Source organism: Erithacus rubecula, assembly GCF_903797595.1.
Source record: "Erithacus rubecula genome assembly, chromosome: 18".
Lineage (NCBI taxonomy): Eukaryota > Metazoa > Chordata > Aves > Passeriformes > Muscicapidae > Erithacus > Erithacus rubecula.
In genome coordinates this window covers 7,248,099-7,273,865 of record NC_136670.1, presented here as the reverse complement: position 1 = coordinate 7,273,865, position 25,767 = coordinate 7,248,099, and the positions used below count along the sequence as shown (strand labels likewise).

At 50.5% G+C, this 25,767-nt stretch overlaps 2 protein-coding genes across 2 annotated transcripts; one reads left to right on the top strand and one right to left on the bottom strand.

The window, feature by feature from the left end:
- Positions 1-1,164: 1,164 nt before the first annotated feature.
- Positions 1,165-12,110, top strand: LOC306809813 (BPI fold-containing family B member 4-like). The gene is made up of 16 exons (XM_079321693.1): positions 1,165-1,240; positions 1,820-1,949; positions 2,679-2,793; positions 3,231-3,335; positions 3,571-3,726; positions 5,286-5,349; positions 5,722-5,785; positions 6,220-6,311; positions 7,269-7,442; positions 8,044-8,097; positions 8,676-8,843; positions 8,944-9,011; positions 10,087-10,129; positions 10,613-10,676; positions 11,036-11,112; positions 11,630-12,110. Exons 2-16 carry the CDS (start codon positions 1,838-1,840, stop codon positions 11,651-11,653), a joined length of 1,380 nt encoding a protein of 459 aa, XP_079177819.1. The 5' UTR covers positions 1,165-1,240; positions 1,820-1,837; the 3' UTR covers positions 11,654-12,110.
- A 3,782-nt stretch (positions 12,111-15,892) lies between these two features.
- Positions 15,893-20,864, bottom strand: BPIFB2 (BPI fold containing family B member 2). The gene is made up of 15 exons (XM_079321681.1): positions 20,568-20,864; positions 20,283-20,376; positions 19,915-20,019; positions 19,648-19,785; positions 19,162-19,207; positions 18,863-18,923; positions 18,534-18,625; positions 18,230-18,406; positions 17,853-17,894; positions 17,578-17,742; positions 17,262-17,329; positions 16,929-16,974; positions 16,665-16,728; positions 16,490-16,566; positions 15,893-16,215 (listed from the first exon to the last, which is right to left on the bottom strand). The coding sequence occupies exons 1-15, from the start codon at positions 20,674-20,676 to the stop codon at positions 16,147-16,149; spliced, it is 1,353 nt and encodes a 450-aa protein (XP_079177807.1). The 5' UTR covers positions 20,677-20,864; the 3' UTR covers positions 15,893-16,146.
- Positions 20,865-25,767: the final 4,903 nt, after the last annotated feature.

Here is a 25,767-nt window from a genome sequence, read left to right as displayed (position 1 = left end):
TGCAGTACTGAGGAGCATCCTGAGTATGTTTTTCTGCCTTCTGTATTCCCAGGGGACAACTAGCCCTAAACTCACTGTGATGGTGGGAGCAGCTTTCTCCTAACCCGAGTGTCTCAGTTTGTGTTTGTTCCTGTGCCAGCCTTGTCCCTGAGCCCAGGCAGTTCTCCTCCCTCTCTCCTCTCCCATGTTTGTGGAGAATGATTCTATCTCTGCTGCTCCATGTTCCATGAGGCTGAGCACACCCCTCTCTGGCTCCCCAGCTCTCTCAGCAGCCCTTTGCTGCCCAGTTTGCTCCCAGTCCATCCCAGTTGAACACGGGTGACCAGACCCAAACAAAGTGCCCAGATAAGATCTTCCTGGGGCCCTGCACAATGGAAACTTCTGCAAAGCCCAGCCAAGGCATCTGCTGAGGGGTGAGAGTCTTGTTCCTGCAGGATGAGACTTTCCTTTGAAATCCATGTTGCTGCTACCAGTGTTCAGCTGCCATAAGTGCTGTTTATTCAAAACTCTGTTTATTTTTGGTTTTGTGTGTTTCAATGCAACTTCATTTTTTACAGTGGATTCGTTGCACTTTACAGATCCATCTGAAATCAATCTAAATGCCAACCTTTATCAGATCTCTGGAACTCTCCACATTGCTTTTAGTCTAGAAAATCTTTTCCCAGGACTCCACTTGAAACAGGAATGAGTCTTTTAATCTCACACCTCCCCAGGGATTGGCAAAGGTAGATAGTTTCCTACTCCAAGTCCCCTTGAACCCATGTTCCTGTGCTCTGTGTGGTGCCTCCCTGCTCAGGCAGCCCCATCAGCCTTCTGCCAGGTTCAGCAGCTTCCTAACTCCCACAATTTCCTAAAAAGGCGTTTTACCCAAAGCAAAGGGATCCCTACTGCATCCACCATCACAGGGCATCCTTTTTAAGACAGATTGGGGGTGGGGGGAAAAGCAGGATCCGAATGATCGTGTCCACAGGGGAATGGCAGGCACTCAGGGCAGTGGTGACGTGTCCTGGTATCAATCAAGAGAGGTGGCAGCTGGCAAGGAGCAGGAGCAAAGGGATGGCTGCTCCTGGGCCAGGGAGGCTGAGTGGAAAAGGTGTGTCTGCCTGGCTGCAGCTTTTATATAAGGGCCACTTCTTTCATCTCAGCTGTGGGGAACAAAGGGGCATCGCAGAGTGCCCAGGAGCCCAGGGGAGCCTGAGTGGAGCCAGGAGCCCGTCCCAGCTGGCTGCAGCTGAGTCAGGTAACATCCTCTGTGCCCTGCTCGTGTGGTGGCAGGGGCAGAGTCCTCACTCTGGGAGTGCTTGACTGCTTTGGTTGGAGATTGTGCTGGGCACCAAGCTCCTGATCTCCTCCCTACGTCTGCTATGTCATAATTAACTTTATGCTAGTAATTATTTAGTTGTAACTTCTAGCTAGCTAATTTTTATCACTTGTGCTTTAGTTTATTGCTTTTGAAAGGTGGAAGGAACACAGATAATCCTCAGATGCTTCCCTTGGCAAAGCCCTTACCAAAACATCTGTAACTATGCATTGCAGGGATACAGAATTAACTAAAGCATCAAGTTTGGCTTCTTTTGTGTGAACATTTTGGGCCAGTCACAAGGCATGAGGAAAGGGCTTTTATTGACCCACACGTGGAGCCTGTCCATGTGTGTGGACATGAAGCAGGTTCTGTTGCTCTCAGCTTGAGCAGAGCCTCCTTTTATACAGATAAAGAATAAAGGACAGATTCCTTTCTTGACTTCTTTCCTCATAAAATGACTGGGGTCACTTCTGAGAATATTTTTCCTCACTGCCCCTCTGATGTCTCCCTTGCCAGCAGGGGAATCTCGTGGAGATGAAGGTTCTGAAGCTTTTTGGAGTCATCTTTTTCTGTGGCCTGCTCTCGCCCTCGCAGCAAGTCTTGTCTGGTCTGTCCTGTGCCGTGAGCCCACGGGCGATGCAGAATGGTAACTGCACAAAGCCACGGGCTGTGATTGCTTTGAGAGCTCTCTGGGACTGTGATGGGCAGTAAAATTTCCTTTATTTCATAATTCATCAGGGCTGCAGACTTTGCTCAGGGCCCCTGAGAGCCATCACCAGATTCATGGGTCAGGGAATTCTCTGCTCCAGAACTGGGGCATGTTTCAGCTCCAAGCAGCCATACAGAATTGCAGGGCTAGATCTGGGTTATTTCCTCTTTTTGTCTCAGTTTCTCATTTCCATATTGGAGCAGCTGATATCTGACAAATAGCTGCTGTGAAGTAGCAGGCATAATAATATTTGAAATGTTCAGGCTTGTTTCAAGTTTCTTCTACTAAAAAAATCCAGAAGCAAAAATAAACAGGCAAAAATCAACAAACAAAAACCCCTTGGCAAAGGAGAAATGAGTTGTGAGTGGAAGCCCAGCCTGTGAGTGGGGTCACTGTACAGTGTACAGCCAAACTGTGACGTTTGAATTGGAGTCTGGGATGCTTTCCTCTGCTGCCCCTCCTGTTTACTTTACCAAGGCCAGCTTTGGTTTATGGCACTGAAGTTGTAAAACACCATCCCTGTGTTATGTGATTGCATGGAGACAGCTGATGTGTCCATGAGGAATTCTGGGGAGTGGAGGGGCTTTGCTGTGCCAGGGTGGATCTGCCTGAGTGGGGAGAGGTCCCTGCTGCCCGTGCTGGTCCTCATGCACAGATGTTTTCCAGTTCTCTCAGATGCCATAATTCACAATGGGCTCATCCACCAGCACCTGCAGGGTCTCGTGGTTCCCAACATCATGGGTGAAGGGAGTCAGCTGAACTCTCCCACCAGCATCACAGAGTAAGTGTTTTGCTGTGAGTGCACCTTCAGCATCAGCTCTGAAAAGATGAGCTGAGCTGCCCCTGGCATGGTTGGCCAGGGCTGTTACCCTTGTTTTATCATGATACTGAAATTCTGACCTGAATAATGTCTGTGTGGTCAGTGTGGGTGGCAAGGGACACTGCAGGTTATGGGTGCAGGTGCAGAATGACAGCTCTGGGGGTGCTGTTAATGCCTGACAGCACTGACAGAGAGAAAAAGGACCACAGAGAGAAAAAGCAGATGGCTCTCCAAAGCCAGCTTCCACCCCAGTCTGGTTCTAGGCTGCCTTCAAGCAGTCAGCTGTCTCTTATCCTCGTGCTGGAGGTGGCTGGGGTGCTGTGGCTCCTCCCTGGGCACAGCTGCTGGGCTGCTGGAGGGTGTTTTTGCTTTGTGCCAGCCTTTGCTGTTGTTCACAGCCTGCACCTCATCAAGGTCCGGGTGCCCAGGCTGTCGGTGGTGCTGCTGCCAGGGATTGGGGTCCAGCTGACCATCGGGGCAAAGCTGCAGCTCAGAGGCAACTGGTGAGTGGGGGATCCAGGATGGGTGTTGAGGGAAACCCTACCCTGACGTATCTTGCATCTCTTAAGGATTTTGAGCTGTTTCTTACCTATAATAAAGTCACAGAGCAAAACAGACACCAAAAGATGACCTGTGGCATTGGTAATGGTCTGCAGGAGGTGAAGTCTGTTTCTCCTGGCTTTGCTGTTTCTGTGTGTGAGGCTGAGAGACGGAATGATCCCATTTGCTTTTTTGCAGCTTGGTTGGCCTGCTCTCCGAACTCATTGATATCTTAGTGGAGGTGAACATCACTGCAAACATTAAATGCACAAATTTTGAATCTGGCACATTCCAGGTGGTCACTGAAGACTGCCTCTGCCTTCTTGGGGCCATAAAGATCAAGGTCCTTTCTGGGTAAGTGCCTGTGGGTTTATGGTTCTGTTCTGTGCAATCCTCTCCCCTTTATCCAACAATATGGACACTGTGCCAGGACACAGACAGTGCTCAGCTGATACAGAGCCAGGCCTCAGGGATGGAATTTCTTTCCTACTGCCAATGCCAGTTGCTTCAGTGAAATGAGGGTCAATTTGCTCTGTTTGCCTGTGGAAATTTTAAGAACTGAAGCATGAAGTTTGGTAGTTTTCCCAACACAATTTCTCTAGACTTACCTAGAGAATTGATATCCAAAGGGTAGGAGTAATAGGTCTGGGAGAATTCCAGGAAAACAGGACCATTACTTTCCCTGGTTTTGTACTCTGCCTTTGGCTGCTGTCCCAGGAGAATGCCCAGCATGTGGGGTTTCCCTCTGACTGCTGTGGTTGTGTGTAATTCCATGCAAATGTCCCATCTCTTGCTCAGTCTGATTAAATTCTTGACAGCAAAGATTTGCTGACTTCATGTATTGATGAACGCAGCAGTAAATTGATCATGGGAAATGTTTCCTTCTATTGCTTTTGAATTACTCACTTTTCAGGTTCATCGAAATCCTCCTAATTAATTTTTGCATTATGCATTATATTTCAATCAGTGCAGCAGCTGCTTTGAAAAATGCTGTGTGAGTGAACAGAGGAACACGACTCATCTGCTCTGGGGGTCATGTTTTAATTTTTAGCAGGATTAAAGTGATGGTTTGCAGGAAGTGAACTCCTGGGTGGGGGCAAGGGGAGTGTAGATATACACAAATGACTTCATGGCAGCTCCTTAGAAGCATTTGTAGACAGAATTTGGGCATAAATAACAGGTGCTTTATGAATTCCTGCTGTCTGTGTCTTGCCAACTCAACAGTCCAGAAGTATATTGATTATCAAACCAAACTGCCTCTGTGCTGCTGCAGGCATTGCACGTCCTGAGTGAGTTGTTCAGCAGCAGTGTGGAAATGTCACACAGCAGATTTCTCCTCTTGTTATTCCAGATGCAAATTGTTTGTTCCCAGTAACTAACATGAAGATATTTCCTAACAGCTCCCTCTTCCCTTAACTACAGCACTGATTTAAATACCAGAGAGAGATACCAAACACAAGGTCAGGCTGTGAGAGGCTCACTCTTTTCATGCAGTGAAAGCTCCCTTAGAGCTGAAGGAAAAATTTCTTCTCAGAAAGGGTTGTCAAGCATTGGAACAGACTGCCCAGGGAAGTGGATACCACCCCTGAAAGTGCTAAAAACTTGTGCCTATGGCACTTGAGGACATGGTTTAATGGTGGTGCAGAGCTGATGAGTAGACTTGATAATTTTAGATGTCTTTTCCAACCTTAATGATTTTGTGATTCTCAGCATAGAGTCAAATCCTCCCCTCATTGGGTAAGTGGCTCTTTTGCATCCCCAGCCCCTGCTCAGGTGAGCATCAGCCACAGCCCTGGCCCTGAAGGGATGACTGAGGGTGTAAGAGAATGTAAAATGAAGGATGGAGATCTTTTTGTCTCCTGTCCTGGAGCTTCGCTTGTGCTGATTTGGAGTTTCTTTCCTTTCTTTTCCAGCTTGCTCACCCTGTCAGTGAATGAGCTGGTGCTTCGCCAGCTGACAGCGACTCTGCCTGCTTTGGTATGGCTGAGGATTGTCCTTTCACAGCTGAAACACAGAAATATTGGGAAAAAAACTGCTTACAAGGCCACAGCAAGACCCACTGTCTCTCTGTGCTGCTCTCCCACATCCCTGCATGGGCCATGGGGCTGGGGTGACCACAGGACTGCTGCCCTCAGATGTTCCCCAGATCAAAACATTCCCCTTGAGTGTGGTCCCACAGCTCCAGGGATGCTCCATTGCCCCAAGTCTTTCACAGCATCCCAGCTGTGTCTATTGCCATGCAAGTTTTTCCCTGGAGAGGAAAGGAGGGAGGGTTTGGAAAGGAGGGAGGGCAGGCTGTGTGTGATGGTGAGGGGGGTTGAGCAGTCACTTTCCTGCTTTGTGTTGTAGCTCTGTCCTGTGGTTGATATTGTGATGAACCTTGTGAACATCCATCTCCTGAGCACTCTCAATGGTGGGTTATTTGTGGGTGGTGAGGCACTGCTTCCCTGTGTTTCCCACAGTGGGAACAAGACCCATTTCCCATGTCAAGTTCCTCAGTGCATCAACAGAAGACCAGGACTTCTGCAGGGCTGTTGTTGAGCCTGGAATTCACACCCCAGCATTCCAATGAACTGTTCCCACCTTGTTCCTCCTTATTCCATTTTTATGCATCACTTTCAGATTTTTCTTATTATCTTTGATGCTCCTTTTATGCCATATCCTAAAGGCAGAACCCACCAAGCTGAATTTGGGGATGTTCTGGCCTTTTGGAGTAGCAGCAAGCACCCCTCAGCCCTGGATGCTTGGACCTGTTTGTGTGTGGTGGGGCTGGTGGCCTTTGGGGTCAGGGGAATTTGTGCTGCTGCTGCTTTCCTGGAGCTGTAAAGATCCTTTTCCTGTGTGCAGCTGTGATCCCGGTCGGCACAGCAGGAACCATCCACTACCAGCTGGCCAGCATCCCCTACACCTCTGGCAAGTTCCTTGGGCTGGATTTGGATGTAAGTTAATGCTGGGAGCGTGGCTGTGCATTGCCTTTCAGTGTGCTCACCTCATCCCACAGGGAGCTATAGAATCCCAGAGGAGCTGGGCTAATGACTTGTCCTGGAGATGCAGCTCCTGAGTGCTCAGATCTTTATCCAAATCACCACTAAGCACTGTGTGTGCTTTTCTTCTGCTCTGTATGCCAACTTTCCCTGAGTCTGCCTGGGGCTGTGTGTGTTGGATGTGGCTGCTGGGATGAGCAGTTCTCCTTTTCATGGGATGAGCAGTTCTTCTCGTGGGACGAGCAGTTTTGCCTCTTTTGCCCTGGTGTTGGTGCTTTTTTTGCCTTTGCTGTTCAGTCTCTATGATGGGTGAATGCTAAACCAGGTTAACTGATGTATTTTTTACTTCTGTCTCACTGTGAAGGGAAAAAAAGCAGCAAAAAGCAAACTACTTGCAAACAGGAGAGCTTAATAAAAAGCAATCAGTTGGAAAGAAGCAAGTGGGACATGAGCACTAAAGAGGGGCAGGGGCTGATAGCAAACACTGCAGCCTGTGAAACACATGCTGCTGCACTGGCTTTGGTGCAATGACTTCATTGGGAGGAGCCTTTGCCCCCCAGGCCTCCCAGATGGGCAGAATAATCTCCTTAGCAAAATGCTGGTGTCAGTGTGGGTCTCTTGGAGCTGGAGGGAGTTCTGGGATCACAGAGTGCAGCACCATCATCCCTCAGTGCTTGGAGTGAGACCTGAAGGATGAAGTGAAACAGTGATTTGTGATTTGGACAAAGTGTGTAATTAGCTAATAACACCTCAGCTTTACCAGCTCTGCCACCTATGAAGCAGAGAGAACTGCTCTGAGTCTGGTGCTTTCCTGAAGCCCTGAGGTGCAGCTGGCCCTGCTCCACACTCCTGTGAGGATCTGAACGAGCCTCGAGGCTCTGAGCACTGATGTCTGTGTGCTTCTCTTTGCAGGGCGTGGTGAAGCAGGTGGGAGGCAGCACCATCCCCCACGACTCATCCCCCTCTGCTTTGCCTCCTCTGATGGACAGGCTCCTGCTCCTGGTGATGCGCCAGAGCTTCCTCAATGCAGTCCTGTCCCTCCTGCTCCAGCTGCCCCCACAGACCTTCCCCTGCACACCAGATGTTGTGAGTGGAGCAGGGCCTGTATTTCATGATGGAAAGAGTGACAAGGGACAGGCATCAGCCCAGGGAGAGTCTGCCCAGGGAAGGCTGTTTGTGCCTGTCCCTGAGTGTGTGCATTGTGTGTCTGCTCCCTGCTCTCCCAGCACTGCCTCCCTTGCCCTTCTCAGAGCTGTAATAGCACCCACACTGCCCAGCTGTGCTCCTCTCTGTAAGGACACTCTGGGGACACCAGATGAGACCAGCTGTGTGCTGGTTGTGCCATGGACTCCTGCAGGCTGTGACCCATTCCAAGGAGTCTGCAAAGCGCCACTGAGAAAAGACATTGTGTGTCTGCAGTGCCATTCCTTGGGTGTTTGCATTTCCTGTGCCTCTGATCTCTCCATCCAGTGGGAAATGTGAGGGGTCCACACACTGGTGGGTACTGAAAGCCTCTGGGGCACATCACCTTCCATGGCTGGGTGCCATCACCTTAACAACTACCAGGGGTCACCCAGAGAGCTGGGGAGCAGAGAGGGTGGGGGCTCAGGGTGCTGGGAAGGGGGTGTCCCTGGCAGGGGGGTGTTGGAATGAGCTCAGCAGGGCTGCTGGTGCTTGTGTTCTGCAGTTCTCCGGTGCCAGCCGCCTGCGCGAGGCCGTGGGGACCATCGCTCCTGCCGGGGTGAGGATCCTGTCCTGGCACCAGGGGTGGTGTCAGCCTCTCCAGGATGCACCTGCATGTGCCAGCATGCCCCTGCCAAAGGTCCCCAGTGTTGTGCTCCCCTCCGCTTGCACCAGCATGGCCTGAGCCTGTCCTGCTGCCTGAGCAGCTGATGGGAGTGGGGGAAGGTTCTGGGCATTTGCACAGCCCCTGCCCAGTGTGCCATTGTCTGTTCCAGCCTCCTCCTGCTCCCTGGCCACGGGAAAGCCTTCTCTCTCTGTAGCCATTGACATAGAAAGCTGATAAATATCTCCTGTTTCCTTGTCTGGCATGTCCCATTTCTTGGGCACCCTCTGACACCCACAGACCCCTCTGTGTCACCTTTCCTTCCCCAGCCCCTTGTGCCCTGAGCATGGAGAGCTAATCCATGCTGCCAGACCTATTTGTTCTGTAAATTTGGCTTGTCCAGAGTGTGTGTGACCTTGGGGAGGCCTGTGGAGCTATGGGAATGTGAGAGTCTGCCCTAGGACTGCCAGTCCCCTGCCTGGCTACTGTGTGGGGTGCCAGCAGCCACCTCCATACATCCCAAATTCCCACAGTGCTCCACCTGCCGTGGGACCAGTCCTCTGAGCATCAAACTGGTGTTGAGAGGGAACCCGCTCATCCTCCTGGAAGAAAACAAAGCCAGTCTCAAGCTTTCAGTCCTGATTCAGCTGTTCAGCAACCACTTGGATGGATCCATCCTCAACTTCCTGCTGCTGAAGGCTGTAAGTGTGGATGGAGCTGCCTGCAGGGCTGCAGCCAGCTGGGCGAGTGGTTGACATGGGGATGTTTCCCTGGGCTGATCCTCTCCCCCTCTGCTTGCAGGACCTTGCTCTAAACGTCCGTGTGTCGATTGTTGGGGGCAAGCTGGTGCTGCAGCTGGCCTTGGGCAGGTGAGCTGTCCCCTCCTGCAGGTGGGGACATTCTCTGTGCTGCACTGCTGGCTCTGGGGATCCTGACTTGAAATGTTTTCCGTGTCTGTAAACCAGACATTTCATCTCCTGAATATGAGAATTTCATACCTGACTGATGGCATAAGGCAGATGGGGTAGTTCAGGAAGGATTGCTGCAGTTGGAAAGTTTTAAGAGGCTGGAGGAAAAGTGTGTCAGTTTTATAACAAGGAGGAATGAGGTAACCTGAATAATTGTAAGACTGTCAGCTTGACTTTGATCCTGGGCAGTGGTTCGAAATGCCTGATATTGGACATGAATGATAAAGCAGTAAAAGAAAGTGCTGTCATTAATGCCAGTCAAGGTATGATTAAAGATTGGAGAGCATTCCTTATAGCAGGAGGTTTGAGGATTTGGGGCCATTTAGCTTGTCAAAGAGCTGGATTTAGAAGCAAAATTGGCATAGCTTGTATGCAGTGATATAGGGAATAGAAATGCTTCAAAAGGTTTTTAATTCAATAGACAAGGGTATAACAAGATTCAATAGAAGTAAAAAAGAGAAATTGAAAGTGGAAATAAAGCATCCATTTTAGGTATGGATAGTCGTGTGATTGCAGTGATAGATGAGGAACTGTAGCAAATTCACCAGGTCCTTAAATCCAGACTGTGTGCTTTTACCTGGACTCACAGAATGGTTTGGGTTGGAAGGGATCTTAAAGATCATCCAGTTCCAACTCCCCTGCCACGGGGCTCCAGGAGCTCTGCTCTCAGCTGGCCAGGAGCTGCCTCCTTCCTGGAAGTGAATAATCTGGGCAGGGAGAGGGAGCTCTGTGTGCCCTGCTGCAGTGCTGCATCATTGACAAGCAAATTGAAATTAGGTTAAGCTTTTATTTTCCTGTTTTCTTTTCTCTCTTGCAAGTGTGCCAGTCCCTTTTTTTTGTTTTTTGTTACAGTGCAGGTGTCCCTTTGTGGGTGTCTGCCCATGGGCTGAGTGTGCTTGGAGGTGGCTGGGATCTGGCTGTGAGCTCTGGCCAGTGCCTTGTGTCTGATCTGCTGTTTGCTCTCCTTTCTCTGTAGCACCTCCCTCTCCTTGGAGTCTTCTGATGTTGGCATCAGTAATGTAAGTCTCTAACACTAGTCTGGGCTTGGCTGGGCAGGGAGAGCAGCCAAGTGTGATGCTCTGTGGCTCCTGGGGAGGGAGAGAGCCAGGCAGTGGCTGCGGGATGCTGTGATGGATTGTCCCTGCTGAGGGTCAGAGCTGTTAGCTGCTCTGGGGTGTAGGTTGTAGCAACTCCTCTGTTGCTGGGGTTTCTTTTTCCCTTCTGCCTTTTCTAATAAAGAAAATTTAAAGCTGAAATCTGTTTATTCACCTCTGCTTGGGCAAAGCTCTCATCAAGCTGCAGCAGGAGCATCATGAGGGAGGAGTTTTTCTAAAGGAAGGTCTGAATACAAATTGAAGAAGAAAAGTGGGTTCATTTTAAAGTGAAGAGGGACTGTTCTTTTGCTGTGTCAGTGGGCAGTGGTTGGCAGTCCCAAGGGCCCTGCTTGCTGCTGGCATGGGCCAGGCAGTGCTGCTCACATGGTTGTCCTTTCTCTGATTCAGATCTCCACCCTGAAGCCCCACTGCAGCAGTTTGCTTGTGGAAACATTCGTGCCTGTGGTCAATGGTAAGGTGACCTGGGTGGCTGTAATGTTGGGAGCACTTGAAGTTGTGGGCAAGGAGGGAAGAGGGCTCTCTGTGTGTGTGTGTGTGTGTGTGTGTGTGTGTGTGCATGTGTTTGCAAGATGTAATAGGAGTGCTGGAGCCACCAAAACCCTGAAATCCCCATTTTGAGGATGCAGTTAAAAGTCCAACCTTTTATTTGCACCAGCCCAGCATCAGTTCAGGCAGCAGCCAGTGATGGAGAGCCTGAGGCAAGGCAAGCACAGAGTGATGGCCCTGAGAAGCTGCTCCCTGTGCCCTCCCTGGAGCAGCTGTGTGGGTGGCAGCTGGCTCAGCATGTGAGGACCTGTCTGTCCCCTGCAGGTGTCCTGGGCATGGGGATCCCACTGCCCAACGTGCTGCGCATCCCCTTGGTGAATGTGGATTTCCAGATAAAGGCGGTGAGTGCTGCATGGGCTGTCCCCTCCTGCAAGGCACCAGGACCCTGCCAGTGGTGGCTGTGTGTGCAAGAGCTGTAGCTTTTAATCCCTGGAAGACTGAAAGGGCTGCTCTGTCTGACCCCCTCAGGCCAGGAATGCTGCCTGAGGATGTGATGCCCACCATGGAGTGGACCCAGCTGCATCATGAGCAGTGCTCAGGCACTGGGGCAGGTCCCAGTGCCCTGTCCAGGCCCTCTTTTCTTTCAGAATTCAGTGGGAACAGCTCTGCTGTGGATCCAGGCATTCAGGCAAACCCTCTCCAGTGGCACCATTCAAAGAATCTTGAATTGCCCCAAGCTCCAACCCAGTTCACTTGGAGATGTCCTGGAGGAGCCAGGATATTCCCAACACCTCCCAAAGAGTTCTGTGCCCTCCTTATCACAAACTGGACATGAGAACTTTTGTCTTTGCTGTGTGTTGTGAACCAACGTTCTTTGGTGATAGATAATGTGTTTGTGTTTCTCCCTGCTCTCTTCAGGGCCTGATAGTGTTTCTGGTGTGAGCTGTGGAGCATGGAGAGAACTGTGAGGGCAGAGAGAGGAAGAGAGCAGCAAGGATGGAATGCCAGGACCAGCATCATCTGCTTTTCTTTACCAAACTTGATTCAATATTCTTGATAATATTTAAGACCCTTTAAGGTGAACTGGCTCATGTGAGTGCAGTTTGACACTTGCATAAGCTAAACCTGACTGGCAGCTCTGTGTACAAATATTTATTTAGAGAAGTTGGTGTGATTTTGGGGTCACAGTCACAGCAGTTGAATGTGGTGCTGCAGTGAAATTGGAAAATTTGTTCTGAGGTAAAAATTTTCCTGATAGAATGAAAAAGTGAATTTGTTGCATGTGGAAGTGAATCTCCCCATCCTTGTCCAGGAGGGTGTGAAGTGCTGAGTGGGATCTCAGAATACATTTGACATGTAACTCTTTTAATAAATGTTCCTACTTTTTTAGTGCTTGGAATGAGGTTCTGGTTTCTGATGTTTCTTGGGGTGAGCTTCTGTCCTGCCTTCACCCTGGGATCTGGTTCCTCTGTGACATTTTAAGTTTGGATTTGAAAACTCTTCCCACTTGAACTTCCTGAGGAAGAAAACTGAACTTTCAATGTCTCCTCCTGGCCTGATAACCTGCTGACCAAATGCTAATCCACAAGCAGAAATCAAAATTAAATCGAATTTCCAAAGGTCATGAAGCATTTTCTGATAGAATCTGGAGGGAAAACTTCCTTCCCAGAGGACTGAGAGGTCTGATAGCCCTGGAGGGCACCTGTCTGCCTGCCAGAGCCACCTCTGCTCAGGCTGATGGCACAGCCTGCTGGTCTCTGCATGTCACAGTGACAAGAATCCCAGCATTTTGGATTTTAAAAATCCCAAATTATTCTGGGTTAAAAAAAAAAACAAAACAAAACAAAAACAAACAAACCCAAACAAATCTCAAGTTTTAAATTACCTCTCCACTGACTAGTTTTTCCCAGCCCTGGATGTTATGAGGGTGTTACTTACCCCAGAGGTTGTGGCAGTCTGGCACTGACCAGGGGAGGGATGGGGCAATATTCCACTCTGCATATCTGCCTGAAGGTAGGAATAGCTCAATGACTGTGGGGCCCTAACCTGTGGCTGCTGCATGAGCTGTGGGATGATGCAGAGGAATCACTGAATGCAGCAGGGAAGGTGCTGGACCCGCTGGGGCTCCCTCTTTGTGTGAACTGGCCATTGCTCTCCTGAGCTGTGCCAAACACAAACTGGTGTCACAAGCTGTCACCACATGGGCTGGCCTGCCCTGTGTCCAGCAGAAAGGCTCTGGGGGGTTGGAGCACATGCTGACACTGAAGAGGGGTGTCCTGGTGAGTACAAACAGCTCCTTAGTGTGTGCAGGCTGATGCTGCAGGCTGTGCTCAGCTGCTGGTGGCACGAGCCCTGTCCTGTCCCTGGGCAGTGTGGTGCTGCTGTGTGGTGGCACTGAAGCAGCTCCATCACCAGCTGAACCCCGTGGAGTGAGGGGCCAAAAGAGAGGATGCTGTGGAGCTTTGGAGCCAGGAGCAGGAGCTCAGACCCCACTGCTCATGTTCTGTGACACCAGCACACCCTTAGGGCTGGCAGAGCAGGGTCTCTGTGTGACCCTGGTACCTGGAGGATGGGATGAGGGACACTCCTCACCAGCCTGTGCTGGCATCTGCCTTGTGCCACCTCGGGGCTCCTGCACTGCTGGGGTTTGGTGCCACCATCCATCCTTTTTGCCCACAGGTGGCAGAACAGGCTGTGTTGATGCAAGGTTTTGTTCTGGTTCCTGAGCAAACACCTTCTGGACAGTAAGTAAAGTTTAGGTGCCCTTTTCATTCCCGTTTGGCCATCACTTCTGTGTGTATTCTGCCCTACTGGGAGGCATTCATTTCTCTGGCACATTGTAGAGGGCTCTGTGATCTGGCACTGCCCCAGGCCTCTGCTTGTTTAGAGAAAGAAAACAGTGTGGCAAGAACATGTGATGAGAGCCTGCTGCTGCATGGACACTGGCACAGAGAGCCCAGGGTCACAGAAGGGTGGAAAAGTCATCTTGTGCCCCTGGAAAAGGCTTTTCCTCTTGAGGTCTGGCCTCCATCATGCTGCTCATCACATGGGACTGAGGGGGAAGCAGCAGAGGAGCATTTTCCAAAGGAAAGGGCAGCATTGTTACTTGTCACTTCTGCAGCTTGTACATCTAATAGTCTGAATTTTTAGTGGCTTCAGGAATCTACCCAGAGCATGAAACTGCAATCCAGAACCCTTAAGAGCTGGGATAATCCTTTTTTGAATGTTTCTTTAGCACTGGAACCTTGACAGGCTGGAAAATTGTTTGCTGGGTGAGCAGCAGGAGGGTTTGCCAAGGACTGGCTGTGCTGTTGGTGGTTTGTGGGTTTGTTGGAGCTCTCTGGCTCTTGCTCCAGCAATGGCCCTGGCAGAAGCTTCATCCCTCTGCTGTTTTGTGAGGGCTGGAGAAGGGGCTTGATCCCCCTGCTCCAGTCTTTGAACCACCTGGCTGGTGCATGCTGCTCCATGTGCCACTAGTGAGGGAAGCTGGGGGTCACCAGGCAGCTCTTCTTGCAGGACAGCCCAGGAAAGTGATGGATTTTGTGTCTGCCAAAGGGGCTAATGCAAACAGTTTTTTCAGCATTCCTTTTCCCTGGCTATGCTGGGGATGTCAGTAAATAGGGTGACTGGAGGGAGAAGCAGGAGACCCTCATTCTCCAGCATGAGCCAGCTCTGCTTCAAGTCTGTGGCTATTCCCAGGTGGGGGTGGCTGTTGTGGGTGCAGCTCCTGAGCCCCCAGCCCTGCACTGGAGAGGCAGAGTCATGAGGAGAAGCTTGGAGCCAGAATATTCCCTGCCAAAGAAATGCATCTTTTTACTACTGTAGCTTATTCCTTTTGGGAAGCTGGTTTAACATACATTAGTCAAAGAATAATAGTTGCAGCTCTACCAGGAAACTTTTATTAGGAGCTGTTCCTGCTATGGCCAACCTCAAGCATTAACATCATTAGTCAGGTCCCCACTCTGGGCATATAAACCTTCAGGGTTCTTTACTCCTTGCAGTAAATCAACCTGGCTTGTTTTGTTTGCTTTCCTTTTCCTGAGCCTTTGAAATACAAGGTTTTGAAGTGTTTTTCAGCAGCTTCAGAGGGTAGAAATGATGGGTATAGTCGTAGCAAGTGAAAGCAGATGTAGATGTAATTAAAGTTTCATGGCTGGGGTGTTACATGAAGGACCACTGTGGGACAGCTGAGGTGGGAGCTGCATGGTCAGGGATGGGGATTCTCCACCTGGGCTGTGTGATCAGGGATGGGGATGCTCCACCTGGGCTGCATGGTCAGGGATGGGGATTCTCCACCTGGGCTGTGTGATCAGGGATGGGGATTCTCCACCTGGGCTGCATGGTCAGGGATGGGGATTCTCCACCTGGGCTGCATGGTCAGGGATGGGGTTGCTCCACCTGGGCTGCATGGTCAGGGATGGGGATGCTCCACCTGGGCTGTGTGATCAGGGATGGGGATGCTCCACCTGGGCTGTGTGGTCAGGGATGGGGTTGCTCCACCTGGGCTGCATGGTCAGGGATGGGGATGCTCCTCCTGGGCTGCATGGTCAGGGATGGGGATGCTCCTCCTGGGCATCAGCACTGGTTCACCCTGGCAGGGTAGATGCCAACAGCACCCAGTGATTGAGTGACTGGGGCAGCTTTTGAAGCTCTGTGACCACCCACCCTCCCCTTTTGGATGCCTGTGTCTGTTGTGAGTGTTTTTCCCCCCTTTATGTTTGTGAACAGCTGGGAGATGTGTTTGGCAAGTAGGAAAGAGCATCCCAACATTATTGTCCCTGGCTCTGGTGCAGTCTGACGCCTGCAGTCACCTCTCATTCAGCATTTTCTCTGTGATGAGCTTCCTCAGAAGCAAAGTGTTGAAAATATAGCTGCCTTCAGGTCTAAAATTAGAAACCATTCTGCAGACTGATTTCCTCCCCCTCCTCTTCTTTCTGACCCAGGAAACTCACCAGCTGTAATGTTCCCATAGTAACACGAGGCATGGAGGAAAAGCAGATGAAAGATCTCTTGGTGTAGGGGATATGTTGTTCTGCAGCTGAGAGGCACAAGTCTGTTTTGCATCCTCATAAATGTGTGGAATTAATTAAATATAGGGTCTGGATACGATGGGCAAAATTTATCTGTTTACAGGTGCAAGTTCTTGAGGGATGAAAAATGTCAATAGTCACACCAGCAAATGCAGAATTAAAGAGAAATGTTTAATTAAAGCATGGAACGTTGTTACAATCCATTCTCTGTGCAACAAAACTACCAGGAGCAGGGCTGGAAGAGAAAGGTGCTAGTGCAACACCATTACTATCCAGAATATAAAACCTTGATGTTTTAATGAGTTGAGAAAGAAAATTTTCAACATTTTAAGCACTGGCAAACTTTGAGCATGATGTGAGAGTCCACAGAATGATTCTTCACTCTTTTACTCCAGACACTGGACTTCACTTCCAGGTGCTTGTCTGTCCAGTCCTTGCCTCTAGCTGGAGGTTGCAGGGGATCAGGACATAATCCTGAGCAAGGAAGGAAGGAAGGAGGACTGAGATGGTGCCTGTCTGGCTCCATCAGCCCACACAGGGTTTCACCATCACCACCCACAGCCCCAAACAGTGTCCATGGGGCTAAAGATGGGCTCAGCCTATTTAAGGCAATGGAACGTGGTCCTGCAAGTTACCAGGGCTGAACAATCAGGCTCTGATTTATTCTGGAGCTGGGAGGTTAGCATTGCTCCCGGGCTTCCTTTAAATCAAGCACAGCAGGGAGCAATTTAAATGTCTTATTTCTTACCTTGTGAATTGTGATGTTGACATTGGTGTAAGTGAAGCTGGTGATGTGGGGCAGGAAAACACCTTGTCTCAGGACCCCTTAGAGAAAGAAAGAGGGAAAGTTGCCAGCTGGGTGCTGCCTGGCTCCATGTGGAGCATCCTGCATGGCAGCACCTGCAGAGCTCCCATCTGCTCACCGTTTATCTGGGCTGGCACCTCCTCACGGATGGTGGGCAGGAACAGCTCCTCCAGCAAGGCAGCCTGTGGGGAAAGCCAGGGTCAGCTCTGGAGCAGGAGGAGAAGAGCAGAGACCCATGAGAGGGTCCTGATGCTCACTGCACTTATCCCACAAGGAGTCAGCTGTCCCTCCCATCAGGTGTAATCAGTATTTCCATATTTCTCTGCTGGCAGGCAGCTGAGAGGGAGCAGGGTCTTAGAGGGTGGTACCAGGAGGAACCTACCAGTATAGGACCCACATCAGAGGTGGCCAGGCTGAGCTCGATGTCCCTGGAAAACAAAGAGCAGCAGAGGAGCTGCTGGTGCTCAGCTGTGCTGAGCAGTTCCCCTGTTTCCCCATGTGGGCTCAGGGCCTTTGTGGGAGTGTGAAGCTGCAGTTCCCACTTTTCTCCCTAGCCGTGTTCCTGGAATTCCACTGTCTCCCTGGGGAAGAAGCTACATCTGCCATGCCCAGACTCTAAAAGCTAAACCCCTCCCCAGACCACTTAGCCTCTCCTTTCCCTGCTGTGGCTGGGATGGGTCCCTTTGGGCTCCTGCAGGGCAGATGGGGTCATTACTCGATGGCAGCCACAGAGATGATCATCCTTGTGCCAGCAACGCTGAGGTGGAGCCTGGCAGTCACATCCTGCAGGGGAACAGAGGGCAGGATCAGTGAGGAAACAGTGCCACTGGGGCTGGGTGGGGTGTGATGCACCCATCCATAAGCTCCCTGCATCCTGCATGATGCAAACACTGCTGAGACCAGGAGTGCTGTGGTGGAAAGGCTGAATCAGCCCCTGCAGTGGCTGCATTGGGGCCAGGGCTCAGAGCAAAGGGGCAGCAGGACACACACACAGCACACACTTCCCAAGCTCAGCGTGCTTCCACACTCACCACGTTGACACTCAGGAAGCTCTGGAAAAGGGGTGATCCTGCTCCAATGTGGGCAGTCAGGAAAAGCTGCAGGATTGCTTTGTCTTCCTCCAGCACCACGTGAGGAGCGCTGCGGGTCACAGCCTGGAGCACCACTGGCAGGTCCTCTTGGAAGAGGGAGCCCATCTGCCCAGGGAGCAGGGATGCTTTTGGGCATGGCAGCCAGCCCTGTGCCCCCAGGGGGGACACTGCTGAGCTGGGGTTGTGCCTCTTGGGGTTCAGTGACAGCAACAGACCTGAATGATCCTCTCAGCCAGGGTGGCAGTGGTCAGCGAGCTCTGGAACACAAAGCACAGCTCGTGAGCAGACCTGCTGCTCCAGGGCTCGTGTCCAGCATGGCCATGCAGCCCCTCTGCTGAGCACCATCCCACCCCTGAGTGTGTGCAGGAGCCCTCCTCACACCAGCCCAGGTTACTCCTCATGGCAAACTCTCCTGCTCCATTACACCAGGAATATTTTTAGGAGCTGGGGGTGAGGGGCTGTGTCTCCTGCAGGTGCTTGGACACTCTCATTTCTATGTAAGGCTTGTGGTTCTTCCAAAACATTCCCGGGGCAGGGCTGTCCCTCCAAGTGTGTATCTCCCACTCATTCCTTCCTCCCTTGCTCCACTCACCAGCAGACTCACGTTGAGAGCTCCAGACTCTTCCAAGGCAGAGAACAAGCTGGTGTAGAAGTGCTCAGAGAAGGCCAGGATGAGGTGGGAAGAGCTGGAGCTCACTGGCTCGGGCATGCTGAAAGGCACAGGGCTGACTGGCAGGGGGATCACTGTCCCTGCCACTTGGAAAGTTGTCTGCAGGGATACAGAAAAGACACACAGAGAAAATTAATTTCAAGTGTCTCAGGGCTGTTGCACTCGGTGGAAGCAGCTCTTCCTAGGACTGGAGCTGGGCTGTAAAAGCAGAAAAGTGAGGACTTACTTGCAAAGAGATAATGATTCCCTGCTCAGAGTACATTGGGGCAGCCAGGGGCAGGTACTGGACTTGGCAGCTTGGTGTGATGGGGAATGGAGCTGCAAATGGAGCACAGGGATTCTCAGGAAGAGGAGAGGAGTGACAGGCTCTGGGAAACGTCTGGGTTTCCAGAGTAAAAAAGGGAAAGAGCTGAGCAGAGAGAGCAGATTCCCAGGGAGATGATGGCAGCAGAGCCTCTACTGCTGCAGGGTAGGAATTTCTCCCACCTCATAATCTGCTCCAAAATGCTCCTTGAAACCCTCAGTCCCCCGTGGGACTGAAAGCCAGTTGCCCACCTGCCAGAGACATCAGCCGTTCGTTTGGGAAAAGCAGCAATTTGGAGACTTCCAGGCAAATCTATGGAATAAAGAACAAAAAGAGAGATGACAGATGAACATGGGGCTCTGCTGGCATTGGGTGTCCCCAGAAAGCCTCTGGGGTGGGTGTTGGCTTGGCTGGTCAGGAGCCAGGGGATGATGGCAGTGTCCAGTGGAGCTGTGGGGGAAATCTGGAAAAGCACCAGGCAGACATAAAGTGCTCTAATTCTTACAGACCTGTATAATGCTGTCTTATGCCTTTACAAACTTTATCTTACTTTTTCAACGTTGATCTGCTTGTCGATATCTGATCCTGAGGACTTGCTGTGTAAAAACAACAGAACAGGAGTTAGGAGAAAGACAGATCAGCCAAAGGTGGGTGAGTGTCTTTTATCTGACACAAAAGACATCCAGAGATGGAATTACCATTGTTTTCTATCATTTATCAAGCTGTGATTACCATTCTGAATCCTAAACCACTGGAGAATTGCCACTGGATTTGCATTAAAAGCATTACAGTTGCACAGCTCTAAAAGTATCCCTCCCTTACGCCAGACTGAAATTCTCCTAAAATAGGGAAACCACCCCAAAAGTAGAACAAAGTTCCTCCCATGAAGATAAATTTTTAGTGTTGGTCTTTGTCAGCTTTGAGGACAGTGAGCAAGTCTCAATCCAATCACCTTCCTGCCTAGAAACACTTGTGCCTCAGTTTCTCCTTTCACTCATTACCCAAATCCCACAAGGAGGAAATCTGTGGGGCTGACCTGTCTGTCTCCTCGGTGCTCTGCAGCTCCTCCAGGGTGGGTTTGCAGTCAGAGGTCACCAGCTCCAGGTTCTCTTCAGGGTTCATCTCCACGTGGAGGTCTGCCAGGATGGACAGCCTCATCTCCTTGGTGCCTGAGCTGTGCCTGGGAGGAGAGGAGGAGGCTGGAGCTGGGGGATGCTCCTGGCCACACTGCCCCCAGGCCACCCGTGCTCCTGCAGGTGCCTTGTCCCTTCAGGCAGGAGCTGGGGCTGGCTGCAGCACTCACGGGGCAGGTGTGACGCCCAGCCGCGCCTCGATGCTCAGCCGCATCCCAGAGTCAGGGACCAGCGTCAGGGAAAACTGCTCAACTTTGACAGAGGTAATCTGGTTCCTGCTGGAGCAGAAGGGAAGGGGTTGGGAGACCAGAACAGACCCTGAGAAACCCCAAAGTTCATGAGATCTGCAAAGATAAATCCACACCCTGAAAGCAGAATGAGTTCTGCTACTGCTGGACCAACAAAGGAGTCAGGACCTCATTTCTGAACCTCCTGGTCAGCAGGAGGATTTTTATTATCACTGATAAAGCTCCATTTGTGGCAATATTCAAACACCAGTGTGAAGCAAGAGTATGGTAGAAAAGAGAGGGCAACTCACCTGCTTGGGGAGGTGGGAGATGGGTCTGGCACTGGCGGGGCCATGAGGTCCCTCCTGAGGACTGACTCTGCATGTGGCTTTGAAACTTCAGCAACTGGGAAACAGGGCAGATGTTTTATGAGAGCCTCTGGAGCTTGTGTCCTAATGGACAGACTGAAACCCATTTTCATCCCTTACTGCTGGCAACGGGCAGGGGTGAGGCAGGTAAGCTACGCAAGCATGAGATTCTGGCAGAATCAGAGCAGGAGATGTCACTGTCTCCTCCAGATGTGGGTCTGCACTTACGGTATCTCAGTCCAGAGGGGGTGAGGATGCCACCACAGTCAGGAGACCTGGTGCTGTGAGCTGGGACCAGGAGGCTCAGGAGGACACTCAGGGTGCAGAGCATCACCATGCCAGCACCTGGAGGAGGAGGAGAAAGAAGAGGAAGAGGAGGAGGGGAGGAAGAGGGCACCCACAGCAGCCCGGTCAGAGCAACGTGGCCCTTGTCTGACCACTGATGCACAGAGCCACAGATCTGCTCCTTGACTGGGGCTGTGGTGGGGATCTTGTCAGCTTTGCTGCAATAACAACCCCACAGCTCTCGTGTGGTGTCTTAAAAGCACTGACAGAAGGCTCAGCCTTGAAAAGCCTCTGCAATCTTGTGAGCTAGAACAGTGCCTGCAGCGATATCTCACTTACTGAGGAGCACAGAATGGCCACAACTGGAATGGAAACAGCAAATAAACAGACGCTAAAATTAATAGAGGAAGGAATGGAAGTTATAGAGGAGTTATAAGGTCAAATGAAAAGGTGAAAGTTTTATCTGCCTCTGAAAAACATTTGGGGATCGTTTATAATGTCTGTGAAGCTCATACAATGTTACGAAAACAAGTAATTCAGAAAGTTTAACCTGCAGAAAACATACATATTTATCTCAGTCTTTGCAGAAAACATCACTTCTGCTGAGTGCTGACCCATATGGAGACACACAAAAGTAGGAGCAATGCCTGTATCAAGCTATTCAGTTTGCAAAAGCATCTTTACCTCTCCTGGCTGGTCTTCCCATTCTTCTGACTCAGCCTGGGTCTTGCTGTGGCCACAGTAAGAAGTTCTGCTGATTTTATATACCCTCCCAACCAAGGCTGGTGGGGCAGGAATTGGCAAAGGGGGCTGGGAACCAGGACACTGGGGGGACACTTTGTTTTCTGAACCATTTTTATTGTTTCTGCATAGAATTGATTACTTTGGCCATTGACCTGACGAGGTGAAGGATTGAACAGCAGGTGCTGGGGCAGCTTGTCTTCCCTGTGGTGTTCCTGAGGAGCACAAAGAAAGGCCTCTGGGTGGAGGGTGCCAAGAAATCAAACACTGTAAGAAAGCAAACGTGGATTTCTTTGCTCTGCAGCCACCCTTTCTTCTGAACACCACAGGGACAGCACCTCTGTGTCCACCTCTGCTGTGGACACCCTGAGAGCTCAGGTTGGTCAGCCTGGAGAAGAGAAGGCTCCAGGGAAAGCTTGAGCCCCTTCCAGTGCCTAAAGGGGCTCCAAAAGAGCTGCAGAGGGACTTGTGACCTGGTCATGGAATGACAAGTGGTAATGGCCTTAAACTGACAGAGTGCAGGGTTATGTTAGAGATTAGAAAGAAATTCTTCCCTCTTTGGGTGGTGAGGCCCTGGCACAGGTTGCCCAGAGAAGCTGTGGCTGCTCCATCCCTGGAATAGTTCAAGGCCAGGCTGGATGGGACTTGGAAAAGTCCAGAGGAAGGTGTCCCTGCCCATGGCAGGGGTTTGGAACTGGATGAGCTTTAAGGTCCCTCACAACCAGACTGTTGCAGGATTCTGTGAGAAGCTGCTGTGGTTTGTGTCTCTGTCCTGGCTGGGCAGCTCAGGCCAGAAGGGATGAGACTAGGGCATGACCTGAAGGAGATCCTGGCAATTTATTAAGGACCTTCTCTGGTTCCATCAGGGCTGGGTAAGTCTTTTGAAGGTAACAAAAGGGTTCAGTGAGTTTTAGAGAAGGCAGAAGATCTGAAATGGCCCATGAGCAATAATCCCTTCCTCTCTTAAACCCATTCCCTATCAAAAGCCACTGGCAATATTTATTACAATTGGCTGAAAATATAATCAGTGGTATCCAGTGTCTTTGATAATATCTCTACAAACAGTGAAACTCTTCATGGGAGGGAACAGGAGCTCCTCTCCTTCCTGTGCTTGGTGTCCATCATGTTTTACTGGTTTCCTTTAGGCCTGGAGGACAGAGCATGGACCACCTGCAAACACCACATACACAAACCCTGCATGGCAGCACCAGCTCCCCTTTGTGTCTGACCTCCCCCCATCCCTCCCCAGTCTTGACCTCAGCCCACCCAGTCTCCCAGAGAGGGTTGAGTTGCCCATTTTGGTCTGACTGCCTTGGCAGTGGGGTGAGGTGTTCAGAGCTTGTTGAAACACCTGCAGCCTGGGCAGCAGCCTTTGTCCTTTGTCATGGGTGACATGAGGAACTGGGGCTGGTTCCAGGTGCATCCTGACACGTTCAAAACCTTGGCTCTCCCCAGCACTGTGTTTCTTTCCTGCTCAGCATGACAGGGAAATGCCAAGAGCAGCAGCATTCCAGCCACGCTGTGCATTTCCATCTGAGGCATCCTGGAAGTGGTGTCAGGAGGAAATATGAAGATGGAGCAGCCTGCCAAGGGAGAGCAGGATTTGCACTTCCACACTGGTGTAGGCAGCCCAGTGAGAGGCAAGAAATGTGTTCAGAAAAGCAAATCCACTGAGAAGGTTGTAACCCTCAGACCAGTCCCCTGCAGCAATAGAGGTGTTTTGTGGGATCTGACTTTGGTAGGGACATGGACACAGCCTGGGAAAGTCTCTGAGAAATGAGTCTTTGCCATGTTTTAGAGCAGCAGTCAGGAATTTGCCCCTGTGACTCCTTTTCCAGTGCAGGTGACATTGCCAGCTCTCCCTGAGGCTGGGGATTTTCTGGGGAGCATTATTATCTCTTCCAGCAGTGCAAGGGTTGGGGATAATCTGCCACCACGGCGCTTGGAGGTGGATTTTCTCCTCCTGAAGAGCTGTTCTGGACCTGATGATGTCTGTGGAGGCTTAATTAGATGTCAACTCACAGCATAATGACTGATCAAGTTACTAGCACAAAAGTGTCTGTCTGGCATGATGTGCTCCTCGTCGGGAGTTATCCATAAATCTTCCACTCCTGTTAGATAAGATGTAAATCTCCTTGTCTGGGTTTAGCAGCAGGGCCACCGAGCACAGCTCTGGGAGGGAGGTAATGACGGATTAAACCTCATGACAAGTTTTATACAGAAATGAACAGAGGAAATAAATTACTTTGTGCTGCATTACCTCACCAGGCTGAGCTCCCAGAGGTGGGTGGGGTACCCAGGAGGGGATGGGGGAGGACACAGTGGTGGCCACAGGTCAAAAGGGCAGCAGCAGCCTGGAGCAGAGTTCTGTGCAGCCTGTTTGCAGTCTGGTGGGATGTGTGGATCTCCCATGTGGAATTAGGACAGGGTTGGGGCTGAGGAACCCATTCTCTGTGTGGGTGAAGGTTCTTCTCATCCTTACTCTAACCCTGCCTGAAATCAGATTGAATATTATTGAGGTTATCACAATTTTCACTGGGTTATCCCCCAGCTGAGCCTGTGTCCTCCCCCAGTGTTTGCACAACCCCATGAACCTACAGGGAGCTGCTCCTCCGCCACAATTACATGTGTGTCTCCAGGAGCAGAATTTACCACTGCCCATCTTAGGTTTCTTTTTGCTCCCATTTCTGTCTGTACCATGTAATCAAGCAGATGAGGTTTTTCCTTCAGACTTGGTGCACAAGTCTCTGCTGGCTGGGAGCTCTCATTTGGGACCCAAGGCTGAGAGCTCACCCAGCCTTTCAGATTTATCAGTGAAATTATTTGTGCTGGCAGATGTTGGAAACCCTCAGGGACCAGCTCACACAGCAATATCACCCAGCCCTTTAATTCTTTTGGTTCTCCTCTTTCTCAGTCAGGTTTTACAGACTGACTGTCCCTTACCTCTCTGCAGAAGATCAGCAGGGGTCCTGGGTGTGTTGGGATGGGATATGTTAATAGAGATGTTTTATATGATAAATATGATAATTTATATGTCTTATATGAGGGGTAGAGCTGCACCCCCTCACCCTCCAGCACAGGCTCCTCCCTGGGGGGTTTGTGCTGAACTCCTCATATTCTTCAAATTCTCCAGCAGTCTCAGCTGCTCTAAATGGGAGTGATGTTCTGCAGAAAATGGCAGCAAAAAGAAAAATCCCAACACCAAGCCCATGAAAAGCATCTCAGGGTGAGTGATGAGCAGCAGCCTGGCACTGCAAGCCCAGAGCCAGGGACAGGAATCAAAGTGGGAGGTTGGGAAGTGTCAGCCCGGAGGCAGCCACGAATCACTCCCCACTAACAAGTGGGATATTAAAGCTGGTGATTTTCTGCGTGGTTGTGTCTACAAACACATGAAGGAACTGTAACTGAAAGGCAGCAAAGCACATCAGCTCCTGCCTCAGCACTGTCTGCAGTGTGAGGGGCTGCCCAGCATTTGTGATGATGCCCCAGTGAAACCCCCAAATTTCTGGGGGATCAGAGTCAGCCCTCCAACCACCAGATCCTTGCTGGATGGGGGCATGGAGATATTTTGGATGCCAAACTAATTTTTTACTGATTTTTTTTTTTCAAAATTAGACGGTGTTATTTTTCATTTGGAAGAAACATGTTTCTAGATTTAAAAGTAGATTTAAATGGAAAGTTTGAACAAGAAGGGGAAGAAAAAGGTAATGAGAATATCAGCAAGAGAGGACTTTGCTGTCATCAAATCCCAGGCATCAGGGCCTGTTCTCCTTCACCCAGCTCTTTTCCTCTGTCTTTCATTCAGGCTGAAGGTGAAAAGTTTCTGTTTCTGGTGATCTTTCTGGTGTTCTCCTCTGGCTCAGGGCTCTTCATGGCTTAGTCCAAATGAGAATCATTGTGAAAAGGTTAATGGGAGCCAGTGCCCATGGGGAGCGTGGCTGGGGGATCTGGGGGCTCACTCATCCCTGGGGTTTATCCTGTGCTGACCCAGCTTTGCTCTGAGCAGCTTTACAGAAGGAAACATGGAAATCACTCTGGTTGCAAACCTGATGGTGAGAGAGTGGCTGGGGCAGGACACCAGGGGCACCCCAGGAGCTCCCACACACCTTTGTCAGTGTTAGAACCAAACCCCAGCAGGTGAGTCCCAAAGTACACATTGCTGGTTTGCCAGGACTGACAATTCCTCAGGGGCAGGTAGCAGCACTGTCAGATGTTTCAGTCTTCAGGTTTGGTTTTCTACACAAATACTCTTTGCAGTACTTTTTTTTCCACTAAACAAAGGTTTTATGGATAAATTCAGACACTCAGTTGTGCTATTCAGAAGCTCTAGTTGTGCTATTCCATGCAATGTGCATATTTGTCTGCTTTGTACACTCAGACTGTCAGAGCTGCTTTTAGGGAT

Bases quoted from the DNA above. Each gene is read 5' to 3' on its own strand.
- LOC306809813 (XM_079321693.1), top strand. From the start codon at position 1,838: ATGAAGGTTCTGAAGCTTTTTGGAGTCATCTTTTTCTGTGGCCTGCTC. The intron at 2,794-3,230 runs GTAAGTGTTTTG...TGTTGTTCACAG, and splicing joins TCTCCCACCAGCATCACAGA to CCTGCACCTCATCAAGGTCC. The intron at 9,012-10,086 runs GTGAGCTGTCCC...CTTTCTCTGTAG, and splicing joins CTGCAGCTGGCCTTGGGCAG to CACCTCCCTCTCCTTGGAGT.
- BPIFB2 (XM_079321681.1), bottom strand. From the start codon at position 20,676: ATGGTGATGCTCTGCACCCTGAGTGTCCTCCTGAGCCTCCTGGTCCCA. The intron at 19,786-19,914 runs GTGAGTGCTGCA...TCCCAGGCACAG, and splicing joins CTGGGCGTCACACCTGCCCC to CTCAGGCACCAAGGAGATGA. The intron at 18,407-18,533 runs GTAAGTCCTCAC...GTATCCCTGCAG, and splicing joins GAATCATTATCTCTTTGCAA to ACAACTTTCCAAGTGGCAGG.